The sequence below is a fragment of the Colius striatus genome, chromosome 10, assembly GCF_028858725.1.
Source record: "Colius striatus isolate bColStr4 chromosome 10, bColStr4.1.hap1, whole genome shotgun sequence".
Taxonomy (NCBI): Eukaryota; Metazoa; Chordata; class Aves; order Coliiformes; family Coliidae; genus Colius; species Colius striatus.
The window spans coordinates 2,055,157-2,079,431 of NC_084768.1; the positions used below are offsets into that span (position 1 = coordinate 2,055,157).

Genomic DNA, 24,275 nt, shown 5'->3' on the forward strand with positions numbered 1-24,275 from the left:
CACTTGTACTGATGACTGTTTTCCATATATGAGATGCTATAATTGACTAGTCTCACAGTTTAGTTTATGTTTACCTCTCATACCGAGGACAAAACACTTGGCTTGTAAAAGACTTGTCTTTGCACTCTTCAGCAACACTCATCCTATACTGGTTGTGTTTTAAAAGGCATCTGGCATTGTTACTGGGAGTATGACCATCTTAAAGGAATACCTGGATCTGACCTCACTGTCTATGACATTGGATTCCAGACAGACTTCAGAGTGTACTTGCAACTGAGACAAACATGGTTAGCATTTAGTAAGTGCCTTTTCAACTTAGTATCTGTTAATTGATATTCAGGAGAATTAATGGCAGTCTTGCTGCAGTTTCTGCCTTGTTAAATCTACTCCTCTGCATCAGTCTCTCAGAGAAATAAGCAGAATTCTCTTTCTTGTATTGGGAAAAAAACCTACTATTTGTAAGGGAAGACCATGCAATTGTACTAGTGATGAGAGTGGAAAATGCATGTGTTACAAGTATTCCACTGCCTCTGTGTTCAGTCTTCATAATGGTGAAGTAGAAAGCACTAACTTAGTGCTGATGGAGCCGCATAAGGAGGGTCCATTTTTCTCTCCTAATCTGTTTATTCTCCCTCTTTGACAGACCCAGAAATGAAATTAATAACTGTACACATCTTTGTACAACTGTTTGCATTCAGGTCACTGAATTTTCATGGAGGCTGATCTAAAATTGTTGGAAACAATCACAAATTTCATCACCTTTATGTCCAAAAGCGCTGCATTGCTTTCTCTTACAAATGGCGGTGTATTTAAAACAAAATCCCACTGAAACAAGACAGTCTGCAGCATATACATCCCTCCTGAGAGAGGGAGAGTGGAAGAGAGCAAAAATACCTGTCAAATATTACTTGCACTGCTGTTGCTGCTCTACTAGAAGACACACAGACAGTAACTGATGATGAATGAGACATAACCTTAAACAATGGCTCTCCTTATTGGTAGCTAAATTAATAGAACAGTAGTTTACTGCTTATATCTCCTTTCTCTGTTTTGTGTCTTCATGTAAGTGTGGGTTGAATCTTTGAGGCACTTTGAACAAATCATTGAGGCAGAGCTTTTTTTTGTGTGCTATCCCTAGAGAATACTATGACTGTGATGTTTTACCTTGTAACTCTCCAAGCTCTTCCCCTAGCTGGTCCTTGGCAGCCAGTGTTTACTTTATCTAGAGGTCAGTGTCACTTTAAGATGAGTAAATGGAGGTACTTAGGAGTTAAATCACTTTTTCAAAGTCACTCAGTAAAGCAGTTAAATATCTTTGAAGAAAGCTTAAGTCCTCGTAGTGCTAGTCTAGAAATCATGTACTGGCACTGCTTTCCTTTTTCGCAAAGTTTGGGACAAGCTACATTAACTTGAAAGAGATGAACTGGAATGAGACCAACTTTAAAGAAACCTGGTTATGTATTCCTTCTTGGGGAACCGTATCAAAAAAAGGTGCAGTATGTGCAAAAAGCCCTTTGTTCTGAACAAAGTCAGTGGCTCTCAGCACCACAACAGTCATTTGCTGCCTGCTGGTCTGACAGCAAGGGGATCACAGTCCAACATCATCTGTAACTGATCTGTCTAGACATCATCTGTGACATCTGTCTAGATTGTGAGTTGTGGGACTACAAGCCAATTCCCATGTCCCTTTGCAAAACAAGCCGATGTCTGGAGGTTTGCAAAGGGACTTAGAATCATAGAACCATAGGATTGTTTAGATTGGAAAGCAGCTTTAAGATTATCAGCTACTCCTATCCCTGCAAAGAACCTTAGGAGGTTCGATAATGTCAGGATCCTGCACATCCTGACTGTCTGCATGGAGAATTTCCTTACACTGAAACTCGAAAAGTGGTGAAATGAGATTGAAGATTGGCAGGTGTAGTGAGAGAGAGACCTGATCTAGCTGATAATTCTATGGCATTCCTGAACAGTAATGTAAAATCCAAGGAAGACAGCCAGATTTACAGAGACATTGTTTTGGTTTGGTTTTTGATGAATCTTTCTCTGTTTGCCTGCAGTGATAATACTTTGTGTTGTTGAGATCATCATCATATTGATGCTCATCTTCCTACGGAATCGCATCCGGATTGCTATTGCACTGCTGAAGGAAGGTAGTAGGTATGTTTTTTCTAGCTTTTTTAAATGCATTTAGATTTTATTAGAAGATCTCTTAGAGTACACTCTTCTTGAGCTTCATCTCGTGCTGCCCAGGGCAGCTGGTTGGGGATTGAAGTCCCACACTGGGCTTGTTGAGCCGAACAGGTAGTATAAAGAATGCCAGGTCTCTGTTAATGAGTTTGTGCTTAAAAAGCTTTTTCTTTTGCAGTAAGACATTTCTTATATCTCTGCACCCTGCCTTAAGAGTACATATGCTGTTAGGGTTACCACATACCCTTAGTGCAAGAAGGTGTATCATCAGAAATGCTAAATGTGGTACATTGTTAATAGGAGCCTGGGACCTACAGCTGCCAACTTTGCTCTGTTGTTGGATTGTCTCCAGAATGACATGATAGTGGTAGAGGACAGAGGTAGCTCTGAGTTAGCATCTCATCATGAGGTAGCATCCTCATCAGAAAGCTCGGGCAGTGTGACTTGGATGAGTAGACAGTGAGGTGGATGGAGAGCTGGCTGAATGACAGAGCCCAGAGGGTGGTGATCAGAGTTGAGTTGGAGGCCTTTGGCCAGTGGAGCTCCACAGGGATGGGTTCTGGGGCCAGTCTGGTTCAACATCTTCATCAACCACCTGGATGAGGGGACACAGGGACCCTCAGTAAGTTCCCTGCTGGCACCAAACTGGGAGCACTGGCTGATTCCCCAGAGGCTGTGCTGCCATTCAGCGGGATCTCGACCGGCTGGAGAGTTGGGCAGAGAGGAACCTCCTGAGGTTCAACAAGGACAAGGGCAGAGTGCTGCAGCTGGGAAGGAACAACCCCCTGCACCAGCACAGGCTGGGGGTCGAACTGCTGAAGAGCAGCTCTGCAGAGAGAGACCTGGGAGTGCTGATTGATAATAAGCTAAATATGAGCCAGCAATGTGCCCTCGTGGGCAAGAAGCCAATGGCACCCTGGGGGCATCAAGAAGAGTGTGGCCAGCAGGTCCAAGGAGGTTCTGCTCCCTCTCTACTCTGCCCTGGTGAGGCCTCATCTGGAGTCCTGTGTCCAGCTCTGGGCTCCTCAGCTCAAGAGGGACAGGGAAGTGCTGGAGAGAGGCCAGTGCAGGGACACCAAGATGATCAGGGGACTGGAACATCTTTCATACGAGGAAAGGCTGCGAGAACTGGGGCTGTTTAGTCTGGAGAAGAGGAGACTGTGGGGGATCTTATTAACATTTATAAATATCTAAAGGGTGGGTGTTAGGAGGTTGGGACATCCCTCTTTTTTATAGTAGCCAGCAACAGGACAAGGGGTGATGGGATGAAGCTGGAACACAAAAAGTTCCACTTAAACATGAGAAGAAACTGTTTCAGTGTTTAAGTGAGGGAGCCCTGGCACAGGCTGCCCAGAGGGGTTGTGGAGTCTCCTTCCTTGGAGGTCTTCAAGCCCCACCTGGACACGTTCCTGTGTGACCTGATCTAGGTGAAGCTGCTTCTGCAGGTGGGTTGGACTGGATGATCTCTAAAGGTCCCTTCCAACCCCTACCGTTCTATGATTCTATGATTCTATCATTCTGCACTTGCTTGTAGTTTTCTGCTATCTCCATTGACATTGTGGTTCTGAGTATTTGGGATTTTTGTAATGGGATGAAGAAATGCTGAAGTTGTGCATTCATGTACCTGTTTCTCATCTTATGCCACTGTGCCAGTTCAGCATAGCAATTAATTTGGCAACACTAAATTATACTTATTCATTCTTGTTAATTAAAGTCCAGGAAAACTTCTAACACTTCTGCAACACTTCTGTTCACAACCTTGGCAGGTGGAGAGGTTTCAGAAAGTCCATAAACTTCCTGCTGAGAAGTAATAACGTTCCATATGTTTTCCAGGAGCACAGAAGGCTCACTTGAGGGTGGTGTTTTGTTCTCATGCATAGTGCATGAGGTGAAACACTGTATGTAATTACTGTAAACCTAACAGACCATGTCCTGTATTCAGAAAGATGTGAAATACGCTACAAATGACTGGAAATCAAACTTTTTTCAGCACCTTTTAACTACTCTTTGAAAAATATTACAATTATGATGCTAATAATTGACTGAAATCCAGAGTTAGAAACAATGAGCAGTTGTTACTCAGTTTGATGGAGTAACTAACTGTCCATGTGGTGACAAAGTGGTGCCTTAGTGGTGACAAAGAGGCCTATGATTAACTGCTGATCACTGCCACTATGTAGTGTTTAGATCTCAGTTGGCATAAGGCTGCATCCCCCTGTGTGACTCTTAATGGACTTTACATCTCCAGACTCAGACAGAAATTGGTGTGTTGCTCTTAGTCTCGTGGTTGCACGTGACAGTCCCCTTGCATTCCCCTCAGCGTTTATTAGTTTAACAGCAGAGTATATTTTCTCCTGGAAACTGCCTCCTATAAAACAAATAGCGTCATATGTGCCACAAATCATAGGAGAAGTGCTATTAGAAATAAGAGACAAAAGGCTTGTGATAAGCTTAGAGTGTTACTGGAAAAAAAAGGTTTAGAGTAATCACAAGAGGGAGATGACAGGAGTGTAAAGAGAACCAACCCCTAAGCTTCACTGAACAAAACACTTGCTGTCTGAAGTCACATCCAGTGAGATACCTATCTGGAGGTGTTCACCTCTGGGTTTTCCCAGAGAGGCTGTACCAACTCAGTCTTTTACAGAGGATGAAGGAGTCCCAAGAAGAGTAGAAGCTGACGTGCTCGAGTTCCTGCTCACTACTTGGAGGCTGACCATAAGAAATATTAGTAGGATGACAACCTACTAATCAACCACAACCATCAGCCTTAATGTTAAAAGGAGCTTTCTAAGCTGTGAACAGTGAAAGGCCACTTTCTGCCTGACAACAGCCAAAGGCAGGAACCAATCCTTTATGGTACATGCAATTTGAGGCAAATAGTCACAGGAAAATGTTGAATGTGCTTGCCCCAAAATGGTCAGTACTTAAGGCAGGAAAGGGGCTGGGAACAGAGTCCTCAAATACAAAGTAACAAGTGTTAATTTCAGGTATGTCAGAGCTGAAGGAAGAGCATAGGTGCTGAGTGGAGTGGGGCAAGGAAATGAAGGGTAATGTCTGCAGCAGTCAGCGAGGAGGTGTGATTGGAATGGGTTTGTGTCCTGAAAAGAGCTGGATCTGTGAAGCAATAATTGAAAATGAGACAACAGAAGATGGGTTTCAATGTGGCAGATTGGTAAAGTTGACTGTAGTGCTGCCAACAGAAGTGGAGTGGTTGAAATGACAAAATTAGGACGTGAAGGTATTTGAAGAAAGAACCTGCCCTCTTCCGAGATCCCAGCACTAGGTGATGTCCACAAGGAGCTCAAAGGAGAATGGATGATGCTACAAGAGGAATGATTGAATGCTTGTTTCTTAAATTGTTATGACTTACTGATACATTTTCTTTCTTTCACAGGGCTATTGGCTATATAATGTCTACCTTGTTCTACCCAATTGTCACCTTCATACTCATTGCAATCTGTATTTCTTACTGGGCTGTGACAGCTGTGTATCCTTTGTCTGTGCACCTCTCTGGAGGAACAGTTTTCTGCTCTGCAAGACCAGATAACTCTCTGCTATTTCACTTTAACCAAGCCAGTGTTAAGAGGGCTGCTTAGTCACTTAGCATTTGCTGCACTGATACACTCTTCCTCGCTGCACGTTTCCATGTAATACACAAATCTGATAGTGAGTTCAGTTTCCTTAAAAAGAACTGGACTAAAATTCACACCAAGATGAGTGGATCATACAAGGCCTTGTGTACTACATAAGGTTGACTTTTAAGGGATGAAAAGTGCCCATAGCAGACAGTGAATGCAACCTCTAGTATGCTCAATGCTATATAGACCTGATGTTAGCATCTCTTAGCTATGGGTGGGGTGGGCTGCAGCTGTATTTTGTTCAGAAAAGTACAGGAAAGGAGTGAGAGAGCATACAGTGCACTGAGTCCTCTCTGAATTGCAAAACAACAACTGCTGTCTGTTTCCTGAACAGCAAGGGCATGGCAAGATATCAGGAACGGGAAAATTGCTTTGTGGTAGCAAGTTGTTCTTTCACAAAGAGTGTCAGTTATCGCTTCTCAGGATGTTAATTGCTCCTTATGCTCTGTGTCTGCTTCCACCAGAATACAAACTGTCAAAGAACTACTGCATCATCTTCCTTGCCAAAGATAGATGTTCAGGAGAGACTGAGTCGACTTTCAGAGCTATTCCCTTTGGTTAGGAGTTTTTTCAGCTCTGAGGTGGAGTTCGCCTTATTTGTTTAAATAATTATTCAGTCTTGTCTATCAGTTCTTCATATACAACTCCACAAAGCAAAAGCAGTGGCTCTGTTATCCGTGCAAGTTCTTTAGAGCTAGTGGCTGCCCCCTGATGAATCCCAAGTTGCTCGAAGCCTACAGTTCTGTGATTCATCCTTAAAATATTTTGTTCAGTTTTCTGGCTACATCAGGAGAACCTGTGTATAAAGTAATGGCTAATGAAACACTGTGCAAGTATGCAAACCTGACTTGTGACCCAGAGGTAAGTGTAACAAATATTTTCCTATAGTGAGAGCTATACTAATTGCATTTCTTACTCACTACTAAACAAAATGCTGGTAGAACTAGACAGCAATGTGCCCTCATGGCCAAGAGGCCAATGGCAGCCTGGGATGCATCAAGAAGAGGGAGGTTCTTCTCTCCCTCTACTCTGCCCTGGTGAGGCCTCATCTGGAGTCTTGTGTCCAGTTCTGGGCTCCTCAGCTCAAGAGGGACAGGGAAGTGCTGGAGAGAGGCCAGCACAGGGCCACCAAGATGATCAGGGGAATGGAGCATCTTTCATATGAGGAAAGGCTGCGGGACCTGGGGCTGTTTAGTCTGGAGAAGAGGAGACTGAGGGGGGAGCTCATTAACATTTATAAATATCTAAAGGGTGGGTGTCAGGAGGTTGGGACATCCCTCTTTTCTATAGTAGCTAATAACAGGACAAGGGGTGATGGGATGAAGCTGGAACACAAAAAGTTCCACTTAAACATAAGAAAAAACTATTTCAGTGTTTCAGTGAGGGAGCCCTGGCACAGGCTGCCCAGAGGGGGTGTGGAGTCTCCTTCCTTGGAGGTCTTCAAGCCCCACCTGGACATGTTCCTATGTGACCTGATCCAGGTGAAGCTGCTTCTGCTGGGGGGTTGGGCTGGATAATCCCTTTAGGTCCCTTCCAACCCCTACCATTCTGTGATTCTGTGATTCTATGAAAGTGTGACTAATTTAAGTAATCCTTCCTCATGTTAAATCTGAAAATAGCACTTAGTATTCAGATAACTCACCTTTGTTCAAAGCGATTTACAGCCATAAGCTAACTTTTTTGCTAAGCTGTCCTGTGAGGCAGGTCAATATCAACCATTCTAATGTACAGAGTAAGGAACAGAAAACCCACATAAACACAGGTTTATTTGGAAACATGTTCTTGTATTCACAAGGATTCCGTTTTGTAGTCCTCCAACGACAATAGAAGACTTTGAAAGCTGTGCCTCAAACTTGCCCAAGGAGCAGTCATGTATTGAAAGAGAGACTTAGCTTCTTTTGGCACAGCAATGAGACTCTAACAAAGCTCCAGAAGTATTTGTCTTCTTTTAAAAAATGTTTAGTTCAGTTCAAATGGTTTGGCTTGACTGTGGGGTTGAGTTTAAGTGCTTTTTGGAAGCTAGAAATATTTGTCAAATGTTATGTGAGGGTTATTTTCAGATGTTTAAATTTGGGTGTGTTGCTGTGGTTATGTATATCCCAAACAATTCCCCATCCTACTGCTGCCTGAACACTAAGAGCCAAAGGGATTAGAAACTGACTTATTTTGTGCCTAACAAGTACACGAAATGAGGAACAGAGGCAGAGCGAAGTAAGTGAGTGTAAAGACTCCTCTTGTTTTACTGCTCTGAGATAGGTGAGGGAAGTTGTGACCACATCCACAGCTTACATTAAATGGCATAGTTCCATTGATTCCAGTTCAGCTGTGGTGATTTACCTGAACTGCAGATTTGGCCTCTGGCTTTCAATTTCTCTTTTCACGTGAGCAGATTTCTTTAATGAAAAAGAAGTGTTGATGTATCTTAAAAGTAGATTTCTGAAATTCTGATTCCATTTATACAGATTTCAGGGATGTGGTGAGCAGCCCTGTTTGGTAACTGTATAAACACCTGCATAAGATATTAATATAAACTCTTAACTGTGCTTATGTAGGATTGCAGTATAGTGTTGAATGAGCAAAAGAAACATGAAACAGAATGGTGTTGTTTCTGTTAGGCTACTCAACTTCAGAGACTGTGTTCACAGAACTCATTGCTTATCATTGTGCTGTTTGTTTTTCTTTCTATGCAGACTTTTAACACAACCAACGTGACTAAATTGTGTCCAGGTGCTCAGTGTACTTTTGCTTTTTATGGAGGAGAAGGCTTGTACCATAAGTACATCTTCATTTTCCAGTTAGCCAATGCCTTTGTCTTTCTCTGGCTGGTGAACTTTGCAATTGCACTGGGTCAGTGTACCCTTGCTGGTGCCTTTGCCTCTTACTACTGGGCCTCTCGAAAACCAGCTGATATTCCACTGTGGCCACTCTTCTCTTCATTTGGACGAGCAATACGGTAAGACCATGGAGCCGGACGTGAGCCTTGTCACATATCCAACAAGTCATGTATCCAACAAGTGCTCTTTTTACATCTAGGGAAGCCAGATTTAGAATATTAAATGAAAATGATTAGTCAGCATTGTCATTTAATCTCAGTAGGCAGACAAGCTCTGAGCAGCCACTTGCTCACTCCACCACAGCAGGACAGGGGAGAAAATTGAAAGGGTAAAAGTGGGAAAACCTGTGGTCTGAGATAAAGACAATTGAACAGGCAAAGCAAAGCTGTGTGTGAGCAAAGCTAAACAAGGAATTCATCCACTGCTTCCCATCAGCAGGCAGGTGTTCAGCCATCCCCAGGACAGCAGGCCTTCATCCTGCATAGCAGTCTCCCTCTTCCTCCTCCTTCCCCCAGCTGTTCCTCCTGAGCACGGCACCATATGGTGTGGGATGTCCCTGGGGTCAGTTGGGGTTGGCTGTCCCAGCTCTGTCCCCTTCCTGCTCCATGTGCACCCCCAGCTGCTCGCTGATGGGATGGAATGAGAAGAAAAGGCCTTGCCACTGCTCTGCAGTAGCTACAACTTTGGTGTGTTAGCAACAGTGTTTTCAGCACAAATCCAAAACATAGCACGCTGCAAACTACCATGAAGATTAACTCTGTCCCATCCAAAACCAGCACAATTGGGAAAATGTAGCTCTGTTAGGGGTAGGCTCAATCCTGTACCCCCATAGTGGGAAGGCTGCTGCAGTTCTGTGCCCTGGGATGGAGCATGGCCATGTATTCCCAGTAGTCCATGCAGCCAAACGCATGTATACAACATGTGCATGTGGTGTTGGCCACACAGATTGAAAACAGACAGTCAAACACAGCACTCACACAAACACTAACAGCACCAGTGACTTCATTATATTCCTGTCTCGGGCAGATCAGGATGAAGGTCCATTAGTGTATGTAATTCCCACTAAGGGACCTTCCTCCAGTTCCAGCTTTAGTTATATATATACACACACGTACACATGCAATATGTACATGTACAATATGTGTCATTTATTTTGTTTTAGATACCACACAGGTTCACTGGCATTTGGAGCCTTAATTCTTGCAATTGTCCAGCTTATTAGAATAATACTGGAATACTTGGATCACAAACTGAAAGGTGAGGTTTACGAATCTGCTCTAGGTTATCAAGACCTCCTTTGGTAAATTAATTCATTGCTTTCTCAAGATGTTTTTTTTCAGCAATGGAAAGGGATTAATTCTTCATTATTTTTAGCTGTTGTAGTTCCATTTGAAGCCAGTGAATTTGTAAAGATTTACTCAAGTCTATATCCTTGGGAGCAATGCACAGTTCATGCAGGATGTGGACCTAAATGAAAGCTAGTGAGCTAAATTTGGTTAGAAGGGAAGTCCATACCTAGAAGAAAAGAAGTAATGTTTCTGCTTTTGTCACAATTTTCCCCTGAGTAGCTTTTTATGTTCTGAAGGCTGTTGATGAATTCTACATATGATGTGCTCTCTTCTTTTTTGTCAGGTACACAGAACTCCTTCACTAGATTTCTACTCTGCTGCCTCAAATGCTGTTTCTGGTGTTTGGAAAAATTCTTAAAATTTATAAACAGAAATGCCTACATCATGGTATGTGCTGTCTCTGCATGTGGTCTCCCCTCTCTGGGACACTAAAATACCCTAACCGCTACTAGTTGGTCAACAACCAGCAGTACTAGAATCTGCTTAATAAATAATGCTGTTTGTGGGAGTGTTCAGGAGATGCATGTGGTCCTGTCGTGAAAAAGTAAGATTTTTAACATTTTGTTCTTCTAAATTCAGCCTCTTTTTATGCCTGTTCTCGTACACCTATCTCACCCCATAAAGCACAAACGAAGGAATGGCATAGCTGGTTAACTCTCCCTCTGATTCAGTAGTTGAAATCCTGATTTAAACAGGGGTATTAGCTTCTTTCACATTGCATGCTGATGACACTTCATTTTGGAGGCAGCATTTGAATAGAGAGATCAGAAGGCATGTGGTATCTGTAATTTCTCTTGGAAGTTTAAACCACAAGTTCTTCTAGCAGCAGCAGTGATATTTCTCTGAAGTAAACTTTCTTAGATTCCAGAAGACAATATCCAGATTTTCCCCAAACTAAACACACACACATTTCAATCTAGGATGTTCTGACTTGAAGAAATGTCAGTGATTGCATGGTACAGTCATGGATTTGTCTCAAAGGAGGTCCATTATAACCCGTGCAAGTGGTGTTTCGAATTAATGCCACCTTGAAGAGGCGGTGTTCTGTTTTTGCTATCTTGTCTACAGCTGGTAAACTGACTGCACAAAGAGCTGTTCTAGTATATCTTACCACTGTGGACACAGTTCCAGGAGGAGGAAATGCTTTTTTTCCTGAATAACTTTTGCTGTTTTACTTTATGTTGATGTAAACCCACTGACTTTGGTGGTGGTATTGCTGATTTCGTCTTAAGAGAGAGCAGTGTCAGGTCAAAGGAGATACCTACAGGGACCGACTCGCTTCTGCTCTGCAAGTGTCTGTTCCCTTCCCCTGACTGTAAATCCAGTGTATGTAACTAGCAAAGCGAGAAGAATTCCTCAGCAAGTACCTTATTTGCTCTGCTTGGCAAACTAAGTCGTGAGTCTACTGCCCACAAGATCACAAAGGATGGCATGCTCATCATCAGGTCCTTTGAAAGGCAAGGTGGATAATACGCTGTGCCAGCCTGGTGGGAAGCATTGAGAGGTAGCAGGTCACTGAGGAAAGGGCTTTATGTTCATCTGAGTTCCAAGGTGATATATTAGGGAGAACTGCATTACACATGGTACGATTCTGGCGTACAAGGAGGTCCTCTATTTTTTTAACTTGCTTAACAGCTACTGTTATTTTGCAGATTGCAATATATGGTAAAAACTTCTGCACCTCGGCAAAGGACGCGTTCTATCTGCTCATGCGGAATGTGGTGAGGTAAGAGGCCATAGAATCATAGAATGGTGGGGGTTGGAAGGGACCTTTAGAGATCATCCAGTCCAACCCCCCTGTAGAAGCAGGGTCACCTGGATCAGGTCACACAGGAACGTGTCCAGGTGGGTCTTGAAGACCTCCAAGGAAGGAGACTCCACAACTCCTCTGGGCAGCCTGTTCCACTGCTCCCTCACCCTCATGGTGAAACAGTTTGTTCTTATGTTTAAGTGGGAACTTTTTGTGTTCCAGCTTCATCCCATCACCCCTTGTCCTGTTGCTGGCTACTATAGAAAAGAGGGATATCCCAACCTCCTAACACCCACCCTTTAGATATTTATGAATGTTAATAAGATCCCCCCTCAGCCTCCTCTTCTCCAGACTAAACAGCCCCAGGTCCCGCAGCCTTTCCTCATATGAAAGATGCTCCAGTCCCCTGATCATCTTGGTGGCCCTGTGCTGGCCTCTCTCCAGCAGTTCCCTGTCCCTCTTGAGCTGAGGAGCCCAGAACTGGACACAGGACTCCAGATGAGGCCTCACCAGGGCAGAGTAGAGAGGGAGAACCTCCTTGGACCTACTGGCCACACTCTTGATGCCCCCAGGCTGCCATTGGCTTCTTGGCCACGAGGGCACATTGCTGGCTCATATTTAGCTTATTATCAATCAGGACTCCCAGGTCTCTCTCTGCAGAGCTGCTCTGCAGCAGCTCACCCCCAGCCGGTCCTTGTGCATGGGGTTGTTCCTTCCCAGATGCAGGACTCTGCCCTTGTCCTTGTTGAACCTCAGGAGGTTCCTCTCTGCCAATTCTCCAGCCGGTTGAGATCCTGTTGAATGGCAGCACAGCCTCTGGGGAATCAGCCAGTGCTCCCAGTTTGGTGCCAGCAGGGAACTTGCTGAGGGTAAATGTGAGGGCCATCTGCCAGCCCTGGGAAATGTTAGCATTTCCTGCCATTGCACTTGGAAGACACACTGCTTTCCCCTCCGGTGGCTCAGCCAAATACTGTTTCTGCCCTCCAACGTGACCCTGGCTTGTAACGCTCCGTGTGTATCAGCAGTCTGTCGAGCACAGTAACCTGTGGAAGGTTGATATAATCCATCAGTTTCATTGTGATTACTCTTAATAAGCACACAGTTGATTGTAATAGTGCCTCCCTGAGGGGAGATTTGTGGATATACAGGACCGAGGTGCTCATCACCTGCTGCGTGTGTATTTCTTGAGCTTTGGTCTGCTGTCTGTGAAAATGAAACACAGAAAGACCTAAATCTCCAGATTCATATCTGAATTTTGTGATGGTGTGGTTTGATTTTCTTTGACCAGAAAGACCAATAAACAGTCTTCAAGTGTCGTAGCAGTATTACTGTGTAAAGGCCTAACTGAACCAGAGGCTCAGGGCTTTTTTGCCTCGTGGGATTAGGCTGTAACAAACCCATGTCAGTGTTGTGTTTCTGTGTGATTGTATTGTCAGGCTGTGAAACCAGCAGAAAACAGCTTCATGGCCGTGTTTTGTCAATTTGCCATAGATCTAAGGAGAAGGAATACAAATATCTGGTTTGTGATGATAATGTGTTGTTTGTCCTTTGCTGAACAGGGTTGCAGTTCTGGACAAAGTCACAGACTTTCTTTTATTCCTGGGGAAAATTCTCGTGGCTGGTGGTGTAGGTAAGCCGACTGTTTTTTTTCCAAATGATATGTTCTATTGTCTGGTGCTACAAGCATGCCTTACATATTCATATATCTTAGTTAGTACCTGGAGTTCCTCATGGGTCTGACTATTTGGAAGTTGTTCCCGTCCTACTAGGATTTGCTAGATTGAAATCAAGTATGCCTTTCCCTCTTTTTCCCTTCCCTCCCCCCAACCCTGGTGTCATGTTGACAGCATCTTTTCCCTAATTATTTTACTGTTCTTGCATGTGTTGTGGGTGAAAGCACTTGTGCAGCCAAAGTGTCATAACTGCATCAAACCAAATTCACGACCAATAAGTCAGCTACAGTCAATTTTTCTTTCATAAAAGTTGGACAAAATTAAGAGAGAGAGTCACCCAGTAGGAAGCAGGATACATACAAGAGGAGGCAGTACAGGTCTGCAGAAGATGGGTTTGAAGCTCTGCTGTATTCAAGGCCATTATGTCTATAAGCTATAGTAAAAGAAATAGAGTATCACTAATATCCTCACAGGGTTTTCTTAGTTTTGAGTAAATATCAAAATATATTCATATTTTCCTGTGGTGGAAAAGTGTTTTTTTTAAATGAAGCACTTCCAGACATTCAGGTTGACAGTGTCCCCTTACTGAATTGTCACAGCAATCTCAAACCATTTTACAAAGAACCACGGTTTTTATTCTGGATACTTTAAAAGATAACTCATGAGTTACATTTTAATCGAAACTTTAAAATCACTATCTCGAAGAGATCTAAAATACTTTGTCATTACTGTAGGATGAGTTTCAAACTCAGGTAGCAAATTTGATTTGAAGTGTTGTCTGAGATGTAAGCTGTGAAATACTGAAATTAATTCAATATGCCTTAACCCTCTTCAGGAATAAATTCTTTGGGCGATTTCTGTCGCAGATGCATTGATCTGTTCTAAACTTCTCGTCATGCTTATCACTGTCACTGCCATTTCTCCACTTAATCTGAAATAGTCAAATGTTTCTTCAAGCAAAAAAATTTAAAGCAGCACAATTTTTCCTACTCTTTTTTGTTTTAGAAAAGATTCAGCCAATGGTCTTTTATTATTCCATGTCATTGTCCTGTTTATCACTATTGATTTACTTTGATATTAAATCCAGTAGAATGATGAAGCAAAACAATTCATTCATATCTTTCTAGACCCATGAATATCTTCATGGTAATTGATCATTTACATATCTCTTCTATCACGAAACTGGTTCAGCAGATAATTAGTATTGAGGAATTTATTTAAACCAGCCTTTGATCTGGTGTTTGTTTGATTTGTCTCATCCGTTCTTTAAGAGATCAGAATTAGCAGAGGAACCGCTAATCTTCTGTGCTTCTTGCAGGTGTTCTTGCATTCTTTTTCTTCACACAGAGAATACCAGTCTTTGCACAGGAGGCACCAACTTTAAATTACTACTGGGTACCATTACTGGTAAGAACACCATCAAATCTGAACATTTGGGGCAGCTTGAGGTGCTGAGATTGCTCAGGGCATGGTCTCATAACAGCTCCTGTTGTCATGCTCTCAGTGGCCTACCATCCTCTGCAGTGAGGACTGATCTGCTACACTCTAGTTCTCTGGATCCCTGGGGCAAAACTTGCACTGCATTGACTCTGCACCTTCAGAAAAATTAGGTTTCCCATCTGCTTTGCTCAGACTTCCCAGACCACAAAAGCTCATGGTGAGGCACTGACGGCAGCATGGCTTCTAGTGGAAGGGACTGGACTTTGATGCATCTCTCTCTCCTGCAGTACTCCCTCTAGACTCTGGAACATCTTCAGGATGAGTGGGTGTTTAGAACAATCCTGAAGGAGTTAAGGGTATTCTTGACATGTATTGACTTTGAGAGTTGAAACAGCAGTTACTGCACATTGGGATACAGTATCTTGAACCCCTGATCCCTTTCCACAGCAGTAGGGACCTTTGATAGTGTTACAGAGCTGCCATTAAATCCTTCCAAAATTGGCTTAACAGACTAGGCTTCTGATTTGTATTAACTCTGCTGCATGGTTGCCAAACTAAATGTGGGGTTTTATTGTGCCTTGTTTTTGTAGACAGTCATTATCGGCTCCTACCTAGTTGCACACGGGTTCTTCAGCGTCTATGCAATGTGTGTTGACACGCTTTTCCTCTGCTTCTGTAAGTACCGTGTTTCCTTTCCCTAATATCTGCACACCATGGGAAGAGGAGTAGAAAATCATCTTACCTGTTCTTTACAGAATGCTGATGGCATGTTAGCAAGCTGTGTGAAAAACAAACTGCCTCTGCTTTTCAGACTGGCACCTTGATGCATTCTTCAGTGCAGCAATGTTTTAGTATTAAAATGTAATAAGTAATGGAAGGTGGTTATATGGCTCAAGGGGATACCTGGCTTTTGTTTTTCAGGTGTTCCTCAACTTTCATTAACAGTTTGTTTCTGGGGGCTTTCTTATTTAAAAAGCACAATGTACAGCAATGATATGCTCAAACCTCTTGTTAATAACAAAGTTCTTCTTTGGTATATAGGTAGTCCTTTGTTTTCAACTTAATAGCCCTGAACAAAGTATTATGCTGAATTACCTTCAGATTTGCATAAAATACCATTTAAAAACCTCTCTATCCTTTGGTGCCCCAAATGGCAAGCCATCCTGAGCACTCTCAAAGAGACTGCTGCCCAGTGTGTCCAGTCAGAGAATACTAAAATCACAAAAGAAGTCTGTAGGACATGATTGTAAGAAGAGAATACATTTGCTAGATTTACTGAATTAAAGAAATAAAGATATAGTTTTTCTATCATAAAAGTCATTCTGGTAGGTTCAAGTTGAAAAGACTTTGAAAATCATGGAGTCCAATGTAACAAGGCCAAGCCCACCCCGAAACCATGTCCCTAAGCACCTCATCTTGCAGTTGGTGAATGATTTGATAATACTGAGAACACTGACATAGTTACAGGCTTGATCTGTCATGTGCACAGTGGATCACTGAGTCAAGATGAAGGTGATAATATTGATTCTCCTCTTACAATAGTGCAATATTTTTCTTTCCTTGAAACATTCACCTTCTTAGCTCCACTTCCCCAGAAACTAATGAGTTTGTACTGATTCTGGAAATGCTGGGGTGCCAAATAACCACAAGAATAAAATCAGTCAGAAAACTGAAAATTGGTGTCTAGTTGAAAGCCTCATCCTCTGCCTCAGTTACAGGCTTTGTTTCTAAGGGAACGTGGTCACTGGCAGACACAGCACGTAAAATACTCCCATAAATAAATGATATTATTTAGAATTAAATGGAAATCGATCAAGTTTGTTCGTGCACTCAAAAATGAACAGATTTTCTTTGTAATTCATTCCAAAGACACATGGTATATATTGCCATGGAGATACAGGAAGATTTGCTTCCTCTAACCTCCTTGGCCATTTCTTAGCAACTAGCGCTCCCTTCTGGGCTTTGCAGGTAGAGTTGCCTGCCTCTGGAGGGCTGCAGTTGCTATGCCTGTGTCTTACTGCACAGTCCCTCCAGGTTGCCTGTCCATGTGAAGTTGTTCGCTGGTCTGTGACTACTGCAGGGCATAAACTCTGTGCTGAACCCAGAGACATGATTTAGTCGTGGCCTTCTGTAGGAAAGAAGTCATACATCTGCCTCATTAAGTTCATATGCTGTTTTGCTTCCCATGCTTCCGTTCATAATAGACAACAGAGGTTGAGCTTCACTGAAAGGGAAACCAAAGGCAGTGATAAACACGGCAGCGAGAAAGGATTAGGTTTTAAAAGGTGCATAAATCCACAGCTCTCTCTGGGACAAGTTTTCTAGCAAGTAGTAGCCAAGGTGCCAGTCTCCAGTGGAGGCATGAGTGTTTCTGAAAATTTCCACCTGTCCTGTCAAACAAAAGCACTGGAAGTTAAGAAATACATCTATTGCTGTCATTTTAAAATGCCTAGATGTTTGTGTCTCTGCTTTGTGCAAAAACTCTTCTGGTTTGAGGAAACAGAAATTTTATGGTGTCCTTCATGCACTCAACACTGCAGCTGGATTGCCTGGAGTTGCTTTCTTTTTGTTTTTTAATGTTGAGTCCTTTGCTCTCTCCTTTCCCCAATTCTCTGTTTGTGTATGTGTGTGTCTGGTTGTACTGATGTCTGCTCTTTTGGGTGCTTTTGCTATGTAAATTCAGGTGAAGACCTGGAAAGAAATGATGGATCTACAGCAAAACCCTACTTCATGTCAGCTAGCCTTCACCGAATTCTAGGGAAGAAGGAGCTAAGCCCTAAGAAGGCAGTGGGATAACTTACATTCAGCCTCAACATGAAGACAGTGTCACTTTTCAGCAAAACATGTATAAAGTAGGCAAAAGTAAAAACTGTAAATGATGCTTCTGGTTAATGGGTGGTTCTTTTTTTCCTTTTGCTTATATCTTTAAAAATGGGCAACGTTGGTAACATTTAACTAGTTTAAATGGTTAAACTGGCAGCTGTGAAAGCAAGGCCACGGTTTAGTTTATAGAGTGCCTATGAAAAGGAAAATGTAAATGCGGAGCTTTTTTAAGTCTATAACGACATTTTAATAACTTTTGTAACACAAAGTGCTGCCTTAGATGACGGCAGTTTTGATAATGTTTCTTTTTATAAGTGTATATTTGTAAAAGAAATTCAGGCAATTTTTGGAAAGCACTAACATATAACCTAATTAGCCATAAAAGATAGTTGGAGACTCTCTAGTTAACCAGGAGATGGTACTAAACTTGTAAATATGGTGCTATGATTGTATTTTTTGTACAAGCTGGCTCACAGCTATTTAAACTGTGACTGTACATGCATTAATGTTTCCCTACACTGAGAAACGTAGTGATATTTTAATCACATCCACAACGGCGTCTTTTAAGAAGTGACGGTAGGCTGCACGTCCCAAAGAAGGCAATCAGAGAAGGCTGTTGGTAATGCTGCTTCAAGTGGAGTTTTCTGTGAGTTGTGCTTAAAAGATGTTATCACTGAGAGGAGGTCTCACTACGCTTAAAGTGATTTGAGGTTTCATCTAGTACAAGATGTTGAATGTATCAGTTTTAGCTGATGTCTGAGAGAGATGCGCTCATATCTAATATCCCCCCATACCTAATGAGTCTCCAGTTGTGTTCTCTGTTATGAGGAGGTTGAGCTTCACTGAAAGGATGACCAAACACAGTCTTTCACTGTAAGAAACTCTTGGCTGTACGTGTGCACAAAGAATTCCATTGCCTCTGCCTAGCTCAGGAGGGCTTCTGATCAAGACATCACAACGACCATGTGGGTGCCAAGGGCCCGATGTGCTCTCTCTGTGGGTCTCCAGGCCCTCAGTGGCTCACACAGTGAGGGATTAAGACATTGGATTAAAACCTCCTCATGATACAGGATGAATTATTCAGCTATTGAAAGATGCTCCAAAGTATTTAGTTTGCTTTTTGGTTATTAAATTTACCCAGTCATTGGTACAAAATCTATTGGTAGGAAAAAATTAACATTCTGTTCGGTTTTATAGCCCTCCTGTACTAGTAGAACTGCTGCTGAGTTAGTAACAGCTCTGCTCACACAAAAGGTCTTACATGGGAGTACTTTTCAAGTCAGTTACTGCCATGAGCTGAGCTGAAAAGATTTTATTAGTCTCATGGATGCCCAAGGGCCCAACCACACTGGGGCCTGCCTCTAGTTCTCATGGATTGCACCGTACCAAATGAGGTGTTCCATGACTGTCTGCTTCCCAGAAGTGGCCTGGGCCACACCTCTGCCAGGTCAGCTACACTTCAGCCCTAGGAGCCTGTTGATGTCACAAAGAGAGAGGTAAATTATTTTCCAGATTATTTGAGTGCAGGTTTCTGGGGAAAATTTACTGACAATTCACATGCCAAAGTGATTTTGCTCTCTAAGTCATAGCTCCAGCTTGTGATGATTGTAATCACCACAAAAGCAGAAATACTGTCCTTCACACCACAGGTCTGGGGTCATTTTGTTGCACAGGGCATTCCTGCCCACCCACCTGGAGTTGTGGGCATGGCAGTCTCTCGAAATCTTAGAATCACAGAATGGTAGGGGTTGGAAGGGACCTTTAGAGATCATCCAGTCCAGTCCCCCTGCAGAAGCAGGGTCACCTAGATCAGGTCACACAGGAACGTGTCCAGGTGGGTCTTGAAGACCTCCAAGGAAGGAGCCTCCACAGCCCTCCCTGGGCAGCCTGTTCCCACTGCTCCAACAAGACAGGATGCTCATGCACATTCTCTGTGATCCAGTGGCACTGTAGCCCTTTCCCCTGAAGCAGAAAGAAGTGTTTCAGTTTAGGACTCAGATAGCATGGCAGAAAGGCACACAGGTTCAACCACCACCGACTGTTGTGGGCACCTTTGGATTTGATAACCCCTCTTGAGGTACCCTAGAGTAAACCTGAATTGCAGATAGGACTGAGAAGCCTACCTTCATCAGAAATCAGGCTCCTAGCTGATGAAGTTTTTCATCATCATCATGACTTTCTTGTGATGTGCATGGAATTAAATATACAACCCCCTGTTATTCTCATCTCCCGTGAGAATTAGGTCAGTAACTTTCTGGGGTATGTGTCACCATTCTGTGATTAAAAAAGCTGCTGGTCTGGTTACTCTCCATGTACTAAAGCTTTTGGCTTTGTTTGGATTTTATTTTAATACTACTATGTGACTAGTTTGCAGCTAAAGAAACTGCATTAAGTAATCTATATTTCTACTGGTCTTGAGTGTCTTACTGGGAGCTCAACTGGAAAAGCATATTTCTGAATGCAGCCTGCTTTTTTTATCATATGAATGTAACCATAGAGTTTACTAGGAATAAAACAGAATAGAAATAGTATACAGTTATTTGATTAGAAGACTTTTGTAACAAACCTATGCATTTACTAAAAGAGTTTCTAAAAATGAAAGTTTTAAATGGTATTATTATTTATATACAGTTAAAATATATATGTATAAATTTGCTCCACTCACTATTTTGTGAAAGTACTTAGAATGTAAGTGGCCATCACTTCTGAGGAGAAAATTTAAAAGCCATTTTCTTAATGAGAACTGTGAAAACACAAAGCAATACCCTGCAGATTTTGTAACCAGTCAACTGAATCAATCAATTCTAGTGATTTCATGTGAAATTGGCTTTTTAAAAATAAGTTGCTATTAAAGTAGAAATTAGTGCAAGTATTTACTTGGGAAATAATCACTTAAACTAATTTAAGACTGACTTGTTACAGTGGCTCCTAACTCATTTTGTGGGCCAGAATCTGCAGACTGATGCCACAGAGGCGGTACCAGTAGTGATGTTTATGGATTTGGACGTTTACTTTGTGCTTGGTTTGGTAAATTCCATTCTTCACTTCAGCGAATGGAACATGTGGCTGTCTGTAACATGGTAAAATACGTCATACATGCTTTGGTCCTGAGTCCAGCAGAGCTGGTGACAAAGTGCCCCCGTGCCGTGAGGCACAGGCCAGTCCCATGGCACAGGTGCCTGCAGGCTGGGGGATGTCGGTGCCCGCGGCGCGGCGGCAGAGGGAGCCCGGTGAGCGCCCCTTGCGCTGCGTGTGCGAGGCCTCAGGAGGCCACGGTCCTACCCAGCCCTTGCACGTACCTGCTCTTGCAGGACACGGCTGGAAAGGCCAGGGGGCTGGGCAGAATAGACAGAACACTTTTGAGGATCTCTGACAAGCAGAATGTAGAAACCAAGAGACAGTAGAAAACACCCGCTATCGTGTCCGTGCAATTGTGTTTGGTTTATTTCTGGTTGGGTTCATTGTGTCTCCCTGTGACATATTAATGGATGGCTTTCATTTGCATCTTTTATACCAAAGTTTTAATGTTAAGCCTTCAAATTTTGTAAAAAGAAAAGAAAAAGGGAAAAAAAAAACCTAAGAAAAAGAAAAAAGTGACTCCAGAAACAAAGCAAAACCACAAGAAAGACGGGATCTTTTCTTATGCTGAGGGCTTTTTCCCCAAGTAGCATTCAGCAGTTGCTTCCTGGGTGTTACAAGGATGCTCAGCAGTCTTATAAAATCTGTTTTGAAGAGTATGAAATACTTTACTGTTGCATGTTCTGCTGTAGAACGGGAAAAAGATCTTGGTGAGCATGTCAAGCTGATTCTGGGACAGTCAGTACTTATTCTTCTGCAAATGAGTGATCAGAGATGTGATGATGAAGAACAGACTGACTGTGCTCTGTAACGTGGAATGTCTCCCTGCGGCCAGTCGCTCAGCCTGGACAGCTCTGTCCTCTGACAAAGTGCCTTACTGGCCGCAGCTGCACCTGACTCGTAGTCTGAAGTTTATTCACCTCATGTAGACCACAGACCAGAAGAGACTAGATAGGAAAAAATCATTACTCTCTTTATTTCACATTAACTGATATAAAATGCGTTGTGGGGAGGTGTGCATGATGCAGCATGCGCCGTTGCCCCATTTGCTGTTGTCAGATCGTGAAAGTAGATGTGTGGTCTGGGAGAAAACGTGATGATTGTGGTGTTGCAAGTAATGGAATAAAAGCAATGCAAGACTGCTCCATTTTTAGCAGTAGGTTTTTTCATAGCTTTAATTTATGGTACAGTGAACTCCTGAGTAGGGCCTGTCCTGCTGTCCGTTACAGTGATGACGTGTTGTGCCTGTCTAACTGCAGGAGAAGCGGGCTCCCGATGCTTAAGACAAGGACAAAGTGAGCAAACACATCATATATTACTGTAATGCATCTGTGTGTGTCTCATAGCAAAAACTCTCCATTTCAAGACTTAATAATTTGCTATTCTGAAAGTGTTTTATAAATTATTCTAAATTTTTTAACTTTTTATACAGGTGATTTTTGAGGTAACACGTAATTTGTACTGGGCTGTAATCCAATTAGAGAGGTACCTGTTTCTTCATGTTTAGGTAACAGTAGTGCTACTAATATTTCATTTGTCTGTTAACTCTATGCTACAGAAAGTCCACTTGTATTTGTTGCAAATAACGAGTTGTAAAATCACGCAAAAGGCTCTTTAAGACATGGAAGGGAGGTTACTGTCTCGTTCCTGTGATTATTAAGGTTGTACTCTTATCTTGCCAAAACCAAATTAACACGAGCACGACAGTTTGAGCTCTAAAACGTGTTCGCTTCTGCTATGCAGAAATAGGGGCGTATTGTCTGAATACCTTTGATAACAGAAGTGTTTAATATTTAACTCTGTTGTTACTTCACTGTTTTACAGCTCTTGGGGATTGTCTAATAAAGATTTCGATATAAAGCGACTGGTTTGTGCTCCGCGGCGCGCGCGGGGACGGGGCACAACGGGGCGGCGCGAGGCGGGTCCCGTCCTGTCCCATCCCTCAGCAGGTCCCATCCTGTCCCATCCCTCAGCAGGTCCTGTTTCGTCCCTCAGCGGTCCCGTCCTGTCCCGTCCTTCAGCGGTCCTGTCCTGTCCCTCAGCGGTCCTGTCCTGTCCTTCAGCAAGTCCCGTCCTGTCCCGCAGCGGTCCTGACCCTCGGCGAGTCCTGTTCCATCCCTCAGCGATCTTGTTCCTCAACAGCTCCAGTTCCATCTGTCAGTGGTCCCGTCCCTCAGCGGATCCAGTCCTGTCCCTCAATGGGTCCCATCCTGTCCTTCAGCGGTCCCATCCCTCAATGGGTCCCATCCTGTCCCTCAGCGGTCCCATCCCTCAATGGGTCCCATCCTGTCCCTCAGCGGTCCCATCCCTCAATGGGTCCCATCCTGTCCTTCAGCGGTCCCATCCCTCAATGGGTCCCATCCTGTCCCTCAGCGGTCCCATCCCTCAATGGGTCCCATCCTGTCTCTCAGTGGTCCCATCCCTCAATGGGTCCCATCCTGTCCCTCAGTGGTCCCATCCCTCAGCGGGTCCTGCCCCATCTGTCAGTGGATCCTGTCCTGTCCCTCAGTGAGTCCCATCCCATCCCTCAGCGGTCTCATCCCTCAACAGTCCCGTCCCTCAGCAGGTCTGGTCCTGCCTCTCAGCGGGTCCCGTCCCTCAGCAGTCCTTTAAAATCATCGAGTCCGGCCTTTGTCCCAGCCCTATATTGCGATGGAACCGAAGCGCTGCGGCGTGGGGAGGCCGCGCGCCACCAGCCCGGGACGGAGGGAGACGCTCAGCTGAACTGACAAAGGTATGAGGGTTGTTGGTTAATTGTTTCATTCAAATTCTTTGAGCAGTGTGGTTACAAACGTGGTGGGGGTGGCTGAATCTGTTTGAGACCTTATGAGCTCAGGCTCGCAGTTAAGATATGCACTGTAAGTCCTTCCATGTATGAGGAAGCTTTGAGGATGCTCCTGGCACTCAGCAAGCACCGCAGTGAGATTTGGACATAAAGATTTGGAATTAACACAAGAAGCTACGATGCTGACAGCTGAGGCCAACTGGGCATTGCTCTGGTCCAGCAGAGCGACACCTGCAGCGAGAGGGAACCACCTTCCGTGGAAACGGTGTGTTTGAGATTCAGTGGCTGAACAGATGCAGAGAGATGCATCCAGGCTCACAGGATGCTTTGGATTCAGAGTTGCAGCAGATGATCATTTAGAGGGAAGTGAGCACTGTGTTGTGCTTATGCTGTAGGATATGACTTCTTTGAGCAGGTTAAATGCGCCAGTTGTTTTGACAGAAAAGCTGGTGGATTTGTGTTGCCCAGTCAGCCATAGTGTGAGTCAGTGGCTGTGAGCAGCAGAAGCTGCTGAGAAAATACAGTTCTGACAAGAGAGAATGGCCCAGCCTGGAAGGTCTGGATGTGGGCAGTTTCAGTCCAAACTAAACAGTGGAAGATGACCCATAAAAGTGAGCTTCAGAGGAATACCCATGTTCCCCGAGCTGTTTGGCATCTGGCATGTCCAAGGCCAGGCCACGCAGGGTAAGCACTAGTTAAAACCTTACCTGTAACTGAA

General features: G+C 43.5%; 1 protein-coding gene across 4 annotated transcripts in view; it reads left to right on the plus strand.

Annotated features, from left to right (window-relative positions):
• SLC44A5 (solute carrier family 44 member 5) overlaps positions 1–17,751 on the plus strand; it is a 74,572-nt gene extending 56,821 nt beyond the window's left edge. For all 4 annotated transcript variants that reach the window (XM_062003466.1, XM_062003464.1, XM_062003465.1 and 1 more), the window contains 12 exons: positions 167–298; positions 2,058–2,157; positions 5,582–5,674; positions 6,599–6,686; positions 8,516–8,778; positions 9,822–9,916; positions 10,292–10,395; positions 11,661–11,734; positions 13,318–13,388; positions 14,750–14,838; positions 15,462–15,546; positions 17,555–17,751. In XM_062003466.1, coding sequence (XP_061859450.1) covers positions 167–298; positions 2,058–2,157; positions 5,582–5,674; positions 6,599–6,686; positions 8,516–8,778; positions 9,822–9,916; positions 10,292–10,395; positions 11,661–11,734; positions 13,318–13,388; positions 14,750–14,838; positions 15,462–15,546; positions 17,555–17,667 — 1,307 coding nt within the window. In that variant the 3' untranslated portion in view covers positions 17,668–17,751. The remainder of the gene's footprint in view (positions 1–166; positions 299–2,057; positions 2,158–5,581; positions 5,675–6,598; positions 6,687–8,515; positions 8,779–9,821; positions 9,917–10,291; positions 10,396–11,660; positions 11,735–13,317; positions 13,389–14,749; positions 14,839–15,461; positions 15,547–17,554) is intronic.
• The last annotated feature ends 6,524 nt before the right edge of the window (positions 17,752–24,275 follow it).